Below are 10,606 nucleotides of genomic sequence, written 5' to 3'. Positions count from 1 at the left end.
TGGTTTGATGATGATGTTTGTCCTTTATTCATGAAGAAGAACATGATATCAGGGAAGTAATGTCATGATATGTAGATGACTTAGATTTGAGTAAGGCGAGTACTGTGCTAAATCAGCAGTCTCATTTTCTCTTCTAGAGCCATCTGAGTCTCATGGCCAGATATGAATCAGAATGACTACAGATAGCCCTGGATGCAAGGCAGTCAGGGTCAAATGACTTGCCCAAGGTCTGCACAGGTAGTAAGTGTCTGACAGTGGATTTGAATTTAGGTCCTCACTCTTTCCACTGTGTCATCAGTGGAAATCCCTAAATGCTTTAGTTTTTTGGAGCCATAGTTGAAATTTAGGTGGATTAGGTGGACACCAAAGATGGAAAGCAGCCCTGAAAAGATATGATCTGGACAACCCTAATTACCAGATGTACTAGTCTTCCCTGAACACACCCTACATCCCAAATTGTCTATTTGTACCTGACCTCTGTTACAGAATTCAGAGCTTGTATTGGACTGATTTGGTCACAGTTGAACACACTGTGTTTGACTCTAATTAGACACTAATATAGTGATGCCATTTTGGTCCTCTATAATAATGAAGGACAACAACCAACCAACATTTGAGGCACTCTGAAAATGAATCTGTCCTTGTTATATGGAGTGTTAGGGAGTTTTTATTTATGTCAAAACTAAATTTGCTTCTTTTCAACATGTCTTCACTGCTTCCAGTTTTGATTTCTGGGGTAAAAATAAAACAAATATTTTCTGTCTTCTGTGTTTCAATCATTAAAATATTTAGAAATTTAAAAACATTTAAAAATATTAAAATATTAAAAATGAGGAACATTAAGATTGATAAATCACTGACTCTAGAGTTAGAGGATCTGGGTTCAAGTTCTCATTGTGTAACTATGGGCAAGTTATTAAACCTCTACAGAACTCAGTTTCTTTATTTCTCAAATGAGGTTGAAGAAGGTTCTTTCCATGTCTAGAGTTATAATCCTATGTAAATCAATCAATCAATATCTATTAAGTGCTTATGATATACCAAATGTTGGGTAAGTACATAGTCCTGGTCCACAAAGATTTCATATTCTAACTCAAACACACATGTATACATACAAGATTTATACGTACTGTATGGAAGGTAATATCAGAAGAAAGGCACTAACTTTGAATGATGGAGGGTGGGGATAAAACTAGAAAAGCCATCTTGGGATAGGTGAGATATGAATCACCTTAAAGGAAGCCCAGGAAACCAGAAGGTGTATGACCTCTTGCTACTTCTCTTCTCTCTGTTATATATCCCCAGCTCTTTTACCTAATCCTCATTCATTGAAGGTTTCTTAGTAGGAAGCTAATTTCAGTATGATAAGATTTTATACATTTTCCTATAATCTATTATTGGTTCAAAAATATTCATAGATTAATAGTACTAATTGAATGACTAGATTGCATTTAGTAATTATGTAGTAATGGAGATGGGGTTATAGTGGTAATTCCAAAACTTCTTGGAGCACAGATTTCTTCTAAAAGTGACAGAATTGTTCCCAATGAGAGACTCATTATGGTGACATATTGAGAAAATAACCTATTTGTTTGGAAAAAGAAAACATTGATAAGCAGTAAAAAAAATCACATTTGTCCTTGCATATACATGCATGTAAACACATGTGCAGATCTGAATATACACATAAATGTAAACATTAGATAGAATAAAGTATATGCAAATTTTTTTTTCAATGAAAACTTTAGGTATCTATGTAGTGGACTAATCAACATCTGACTGGATCATATCATTCTGTCCTATTGCACCATGTTTGGTTTATCTTTCAACTCTTGCTTTCCACATTTATTCCCTTCTAGTCAAACTTGAATATTCTGTTTTTCAAACATTTTCCATACTTTTCAACATTCTTTGTTAATACTCTTTCCTATACTCAAAATGTCATTTCCTATAATCCCTTTTACTACCCACCTTTCAAGGTTTAGCTCAACTATTATATCCTCCAGGAAAACTATCTTTGCTTAAATGGAAATGTATCTGTCTTTTGCAATTATCATTTGCTAGTATATTTATGTCAATATCTGTATATCTCTACTCAAGTTTTATCTTTTGATAACCCAGGATGTAAAATTTAGGATTGAATGAAATCACGTTTCAGGTTCCCTAAAGTTTTTCGATCTGATGTCTCTATGACTTTAAATATACTGTCCATGAGGGCTCTAAAGAAAACTGAGATCAGCATATGAACTATTAATTTATTTCTAGCTAGATGAATTATGAAAGGCCTCAAGAGAGTAATATCATGGGGATATGGTTCCCAAAGGATAGAAGAGAGAGGAATAGGCCTAAAACATTCCCTAGTGAAGCTGGCGCCAGATCTTGGACTGGAATGGAGTCTAGGAGAGCATGTTTCCATCCTATGAGGCTTGTCTCCTAAGATTCTTCCCCAGAGAATACTCAGACTATGGAATCATGATGAAATAACTATCTCTGTTGATCTACAATAAGTAACTTTAGGAATTGTCTCCCAGGGGATCCCTAAAATCTCATCTATATCTCTTTCTCTCTCTATATATATATTCTTCACACTGTCCTGGTTCAGGCCCCTCTGGCTTAGAGACAAGATATCTAATAATTATTTCCCTAGGAAAACATTGGAATTTCCCAACCTCAGGCATCAACTTGCCTACTGAAGGAAGAAAAAGTTCCTCTGTTCCTGTGTTGTATGTCACTGTGAATGTCTCATCATCTGGAGGTAAGAGAGCAGAGTCATGGCTTGTATGACCGCTCCTGAGGTCAGCATAAACCATCTAGGTAAGAGTTAGACTACTCGAAATGGAAGAATTCCCTTCAGGTTAAACACAGATACCAAGACATATACAAAAAACAGAGATCTATATAGACATTAAAAAATGCTGACATTCATGTAGGCTTATTTTCACACACACACACACACACACACACACACACACACACACACACAGTATACTTCATCCATCTTTTCTCGAGCCTGGTCTAAGGAAGCAATTTGGAGTGGATCATCCAAACATGAAATATTTCTTTATAGATTCTTCTTCCAACTCTCATTTCCCCCCCAAGACTGGATACATATATGAGAAGAATACATTTACTTAGAGTCAATCATATTCAGGCAATGTCAGGTAGGTTTGATATATGAGACAACTTATGAGAGTCATGTGAAATGTGGCATGTTATAGAAGAAAGGACTGAAGCTTGGCACAGATGATCTGGGTCCAAAGTCCTGTTCTGTGATGTATTGCAAGATCATAGACATGTCACTTAAATGTTCTGAGATTGTGTTATAGGCCATCTATAAAATACTGCTAATCCTGTAATTGGACTACCATATCTGAGGGTTACTGTGAAGAACACCTAAGAAAAAGGATGCAAAACATTTATATAGCATAGTGTTATACAGTAGTTTCTAATTATACTTTCAAGAACCCCAAAGAAATGACTTGTATAATGCTAATGTGTAAAAAAGCTATTATAAAATTCAATTAAAAACACATACAATTACTTTATATTTATAGACACTGTGCTAGATCCCGAGAAGAGTTGAACCTTGGATTCCAGTCCATGGATGTACAGATATTCAAACCTGTAGAATCTGTGAATAAGATAATTGAATGGACAAATATGAAAGAGCTAGGTTGAGACTGCTAATATTTATAGCCTCCTTGGATGTGTAGAGCACTATCTTAGTCCGGGCTGAAGTCTTGTTTCTAATCTATTTCTATAACCCCTCATGTAGTTCATGTGCAGAATTATTATTTTTTACTCTGATTGACAATCCTTCTGTCCTAACTCTTACATAATCTTTTTAAAAACTGACTGTGAGCTTAGGATAGCTTCCAGACATCCAGCTCTCTTTCATCATTCTTTCTTCCAACACACACTGTAATTTAAGCATAGCTCTTTCCAGGTTGATTTACTAGAGAAAAAGTAAATTCTTAAATAATTCAAATTGGTTTAAAGAGTCAAAAGAGTATATAAAACTAATCTACTAGAGGAATCTAGATATTTTGAAATTTATTACTATTTTCTTTCTTTTTCCCTCTTGAGGTCATGTAAGGGTATGTCACTGTTTCAGGCCTGCTAAGAGTCATTAGCTATGAGCTACCTCCTTCCAAACTGTCAGAAGAATGGGGTTATTTTTCTTAGCATCTCTTACAGTGGGCCATCTTGACCTATCAGTCACCTCCTATTGCTGTTGTGCAGACATCCAGTAATGCTCAATTCTTCTTGCCTCAAAGAAGGCTTTCTTGACAAATATATTGGAGTGATTTGCTATTTTCTGCTCATGTGGATTAAGGCAAAGAGAATAAATGACTTCCCTGGAGGTCATACAGTTAATAAGTATCTGAGGCTGAATTTGAATTCAGGTCCTCCTTATTCCTAGTCTTGGAGCTTTATCCACTGTGGAAACTATTGAATATCCACAGCAAAAGCCAGGCAATCAAATTTGACTGCCTCCTTGAATGTCTCCTTTTTGTACATCCTTGGATCATTTGTGTTTGGGAGCACAAAGTAGAATATCATGTCAAGATCAATATAAACAGTTTATTCATCCCCTAAAATATTCCCAAATCTATAAAGTCTCTGCCCACTCTTCCTTATAGTCTAAGGAACTGCAACACAATAGATGTTAAGCATTTATTCAGAGAGAAAGCTCTCCCTTGACAACATATGTAGCTTAGTTAATTATTTTATTAGATTTAATATGTTGTCCTTTAGTTTTCACCCTTACATTAAAATGATTTTGATTCCACACTGTCTATTCTTCAGTCCTCATAAATAGTAACAGACATGTTATATAGTATTTAACATTCTACAAAGTGCTTTTTATTCTATCCATGGGAGTTACATTAGTTCACATATTATTATTTTACAGATGCAGAAAATGATCCTCAGAGTAATCAAGCCACCTGTTTGCAGTTACACTGAAGTAACTGTCAGAACCTAGATTTCAGTTCACCTTTTAGGTTCAAGTCCACTGCTCTTCTCTCCTTTGTCACACTGGCTTTTCCTCATCTCACTCTGCATCCTCTACAACATACATAATACCTCTACTTATATATCTGGTCATCTGAACAAGGTGACGCAAACTGTACAGAATCAAAAGCCCCCAGTTCACTGGCTCTCCTCTTTCCCATTCTCCTAGGCTCAACATCAGCAAGTTATCTTTGGTTTCTCTTCTTGACTTCTCTATAGTTTGTGATAAGCTATGTCGATGTCTTGTTTGTTTAACTTTCATGTTCATTTCTGGATATATCTTTGAACTACCTCACTCTGAAACTTTGAACATTCTCTTTTAAATATACACATATCATTTAAATAAACACATCATTTAAATAAAAGCAACTTTGAAAAGTGACCACATCTGAAATTATATGCAGCACTTCACTCAGTGTTTCTCTCAAAATGAATACCTTATTTGAAGTCAAATATATCAATATTTTTCATTGACTACAATTTGCAATAGTCTTAAAGAATTGAGTCTCAGAGCATTTAAAGACTTTGCCTAGTTAGTGAATCTCAATTTCCTTGTCCTAAATATAGTAGTCTATTCATTATTTCTGTTGTAATCAGAATTTATTGACAATTCATTAAGCTCTGAGGATAATGACTTTTTTTGGTTTTTCCTTATTTCCTTATTTTTCTTATTTTGTAAATGCTTAGAATGCAAAGGTTAATTTTTCTTGAATTAAATTGAATGATTCATACATATATTCATTATTTCAAAATGCATTCATTTAAACTTGCTTTAATTTATTCACATAATTGATTATTGATCATTTATTCACAAGTCAGTATTTTAAAATATGAAGGAAGCCAGCACCCTATCGCTGCTACATAAATGTTTGTCATTGTTACATTCACAGAGACATGGGCTTTCAAAACCAGACCAGTGTTTCTGAGTTTCTCCTCCTAGGCCTTACTAAGAATCCAGAACACCAGAGTTTTCTCTTTGGATTGTTCCTGGCTATGTACTTAATCACTATGGCTGGGAACTTGCTGATAATCCTGGCCATTATCTCTGATGTCCACCTCCACACCCCCATGTACTTCTTCTTGGCTAACCTCTCTTTCACCGATGTTTGCTTTGTTTCTAATACTGTTCCCAAGATGCTGGTGAATCTATATACTCAGAAAAAAGCCATCTCTTACACTGGGTGTTTGATACAGTTATATTTTCTAGTTTCATTGGTAGCTCTGGACAATCTCCTCCTGGCTGTGATGGCCTATGACCGCTTTGTGGCCATCTGCCGTCCCCTTCACTATACCACAATCATGAGTCCCAGACTCTGCATTCTGTTGCTAATTCCTTGCTGGGTCCTCTCCATTCTCTATGGATTGACTCATACAGTCCTCATGGCCACCCTAATATTCTGTGGGCCGAATGAAGTCAGTCACATCTTCTGTGAGATGTATGTCCTACTACAGTTGGCCTGCTCTGACACCCGAGTCAACCAGGCGGTGCTACTCATAACAGGGTCTCTCCTCTTCATCGTTCCCTTTCTGTTTATGCTCATTTCATACGTTCAGATTGTCAAGGCCATCCTAAGGATCCCCTCAGTCAATGGCAAGTACAAAGCATTCTCTACTTGTGCTTCACACCTCGCTGTGGTCTCCCTTTTCTATGGGACCCTATTTGGAGTGTACTTGCAACCTCTGAAAACCTATTCTGTGAAAGACTCAGTGGCCACGGTGATGTATGCTGTGGTGACTCCTATGTTCAACCCTTTCATCTATAGTTTAAGGAACCAGGATATGAAAGGGGCCCTGAGGAAGCTTCTCAGAGGAAAAACTGTCCCTTGATTTCTCTTTTTCTTGATCACTGAAACCTATGGACTCCAAGATTTGATACAATCTAAAAAAGATCCAGTATTCATTGAACATATACTGTATGTACAACTCTTAACTGCCAGAGGACTGGAGAAGGGGAAATAGTAGAATATGCAGTTTCTGCCTTCAGAGAATTTATAATGGACATTTCATATTCTAACAAAAAAATATCTGTATGCACAAGACTTGAATTTATTGCAGAATTGGTTTGTGTGTGTGTGTGTGTGTGTGTGTGTGTGTGTGTGAGAGAGAGAGAGAGAGAGAGAGAGAGAGAGAGAGAGAGAGAGAGAGAGAGAGAAAGGTGGCATTGGAACATAATGTGAAGAGCATGGAATGCTAGAATTGATACTAGAGTATTTGTACTTTTTCCTGTTGCCAATTATTCTCACTTAAAACAACTCCATAAAACCTCTTGTGAACTCATAATAAAGTATTATTAATGGGTTTCATCAGTCATTCTAAATGACATAAGACATTTTTGAATATTACTCTAGGGATCTAATATTTTTGTTTAATTTGGATGAATGCATAGATGGCATGCATAGCATATTTTCAGGTGACAAATATGAGAAGCATAAAATATTTTAATTAAGAATCAGAATTCCAAATTTCCACAGCCTAGATCATTGAGTCAAATGTCACAAGAGGAATTAAAATAGGAAAAATGTAAAATTCTATAACTGAGTTGTTAAAAAAGTCAACTTCAAAAGTGAAAAATGGTTTAGATGGAGTTAAAAAGTATTCCTGACACAATTAATGGATGGTGAGTTCGATGTCAACAATATTCAGCCTATTGCTTTCAAGCTGTTCTGGTTGATACTTCTTTCTGACCTCCCTTCTGTTCCTTACTTTGTGTTTTTAAAAGATATCTCATTTATCTATTTCATTCCTTCCTTTCTTTTCTTCTTTTTTTTAGGCTCTATAGCTTTATCTTACTTTGCTCTATTCCCTTCTTTGTTTGGAAAAACAGCAAAACAGAACCCTAATAAATATGCATAGTCAAGAAAAACAAATTCCCATATTGATTGTGTCTGAAAATGTATGCTGTATTCTACAATTTTTGACTTTTGCCTCTCCATTAGTCTTTTTAGTAGCATGATTTTTCCTGAAGATCATGGCTGTTCATTGCATTGATCAGAATTGTTATTTTCCAGCAATATAAAATAATCATTTGATATTTGATGTTTATAATGAATAAAATAATTTAAATAGTATTGCCATTTTTAATTTATTGTCATGAGCAATGTGATATTTACATCTACTTTTATTTACATTCATTTACATAAATTTTATTGTTATGAGCAATGTGAGATCTACAGCTATTTTTATTTACATACTGAATGTTTTATAGTCTTGACAGGTAGATTCCCTGTATGTTATAATTCCCTAGTTATTTTGAATTGAATTTTTCTATTATTTATTTTATATTTATTAAACTCTTGAAATTATTAATTGTTGCGGTCATTTTTTAGTTGACTAGGATTTTGAAATATCTGCAATGTGGTAACTTTATTTTGTCATTGCCTTTGTTACTTGCATTTATTTTTCTTGTCATTGTTATAGATAATATTTCTAGAATCATGTTACATAGTAATAATGACAATCTGCATCCTTACTCTAAACTTGTTAAAGCCTTTTAACTTTTCTCCATTATGTAGAATGTTTGCCTTTGGTTTTTTTATAGACATTAATTATAATGTTTAAAAAAAGTCTATTTCTTTTCTCAGTATGTTTTGAAAAATTAGATTTCATAAAGTGACTTTTCAGCATCTATTGATATAATCAATAGATTATATGATGTGTAATGATAAAGTTTTAATTATTTTTCCATTAAATTGGTCTATTATTTTTGTTTTCCCTATATTGAACCAACTCTAATATCATGGTCTTAGAGTATAATCTTTGTAATAAGCTGCTACAGATTCTTCTCTAATATTTAATATGTTTTTATACCAATGTTCATTAGAGATATTGTCTATAGTTTTCTGTTTTTGATTTTTCTTTTCCCAGATTATGGAAACCATATTTATATCATCAAAAGAGTTTTGAAGGGTCTTTTGCTATTTCTGTCAAGGGTTTATATTATATTAGAATAATTTTCTCTTTGGATGTGTGGTAAAGTTCATTTAAAAATCCATCTAATCTTGTCTTTTTTCCTTTGTGAGTTTGTTTTATGACTTGTTCATTTTATTTTTCTGATTTTGGGTTTTTAAGTTATTTATTCTTTTTTATCTGGATTTTTAAAATAGGTTCATATTTTTACACAAGTTTACTGGGTTTGCTAGTATTTAAATGGTCAGAAAGTCAGGATCAGATGTTTTACAACTGAATTTTATCAAAATTTCAAAGAGGAAATACAGCTATTATATATGGTTTATAATCACAAGACATTTTCAATCTTTGTATTATTAAAACATAGTTTAACAAAGAAAACCATAGACCAATATATGTGATGAGAATTGATACAAAAATTTTAAATACAATATTAGTAACTGGGTTACAGCAATACATTAGAAAGATTATACATTATGACTAGATGGGACCTCTACAAACTATTCAATGTAAGAAGACTATAATTGTCAATATAATAATAAAGGTCATTCTAAATCAATAGAATTGGCAAAGATTTTTGATAAAATACAACCCTTATATCTATTAAAAAACTCTAGAAACCATAGGAATAGACAGAATTTTTCTTAGCATAGTAAATATTAGATTTATATAAATCCAAAGGCAAGCATGATTTTGTAATGCAGAAAAGTTAGAGACCTTTTTAGTAAGATCCCGGATAAAGCAAGATGACCCTCTGTCACCATTGCTATTTAACCATGTGAGAATTGCTAGCTACCACAATAGATAAGAAACAAAAATTGAGGACCTAAAGAAAGGAAAAGAGAAAACATTGTTACTTTCTGAAGATGATATGATGATGCTGATAGAGAAACTTAGGGAGTCAACTATAATTAATAAAATTGCATGGTTTTAGATAACTAAATCCACATCAAGCATCAAGACTCCTCTGTATAATCAATGAAATCTAACCAGAAGAGTTAGAAACAGAAATTACATTGAAATAACTACAGAATCATAATGTGATTCTGGTCAGAATTTTTCCCAAACATTTTTTTGTGTTAGAGGTCTCATCTTCTTTGATTCACAGTATAGCTTGATTTCTTCTGTCCTAATCACCATAGTCTTTGATGAATGAGACCTGTGGAGTAGGTTAATGGTATCCATATTGCTTCCTCCTGGTCTGTAAGGTACACTAAATTCACAACTGACCAAGGTCAATAAATATTTGGAAGTGTGTCCATGAAGATTCACCTAGGAACAATATAAATCTAACTATAAAGCCCTCTGCATAAATAGAGTCCCGAATAATCGGAGAAATAAATATTTCTCATGAATATGCCAAACCAACTTAATAAAATGACAATACTGAATCTATTCACTCAAAATTATCCCAAACTCTCAAAAGAATAATTTATATGCAGAGAAAACAATAATAAAAGTTCCCATAGAGAAACAAAAAATTAAGAATCTTGAGGATGATATTTTTTAAAAAAAGTGGAAAGAAAGGAGTCTGCTTATAGATCTCAAACTGTTCTACAAAGCAGTAATCATCAAAACAATTTAATAATAGTAACAATATGGAGATCAATTAGTGGAATACTTTTGGTACAAAATATACTAAAGCACCTGAACTCAGTAGCAGTAAAATTCCTATGCCTCTATC

At 33.7% G+C, this 10,606-nt stretch overlaps 1 protein-coding gene across 1 annotated transcript; it reads left to right on the top strand.

Moving 5' to 3' along the window:
* Positions 1-5,910: 5,910 nt before the first annotated feature.
* Positions 5,911-6,843, top strand: LOC141511935 (olfactory receptor 1D2-like). The gene has a single exon (XM_074220914.1). The coding sequence runs from the start codon at positions 5,911-5,913 to the stop codon at positions 6,841-6,843; it is 933 nt and encodes a 310-aa protein (XP_074077015.1).
* Positions 6,844-10,606: the final 3,763 nt, after the last annotated feature.

This window comes from Macrotis lagotis, chromosome 1 (assembly GCF_037893015.1).
Source record: "Macrotis lagotis isolate mMagLag1 chromosome 1, bilby.v1.9.chrom.fasta, whole genome shotgun sequence".
In the NCBI taxonomy this organism is placed as follows: Eukaryota; Metazoa; Chordata; class Mammalia; order Peramelemorphia; family Peramelidae; genus Macrotis; species Macrotis lagotis.
The sequence above is the reverse complement of the archived record's forward strand: the minus strand, read 5'-3'. Positions and strand labels throughout refer to the sequence as shown.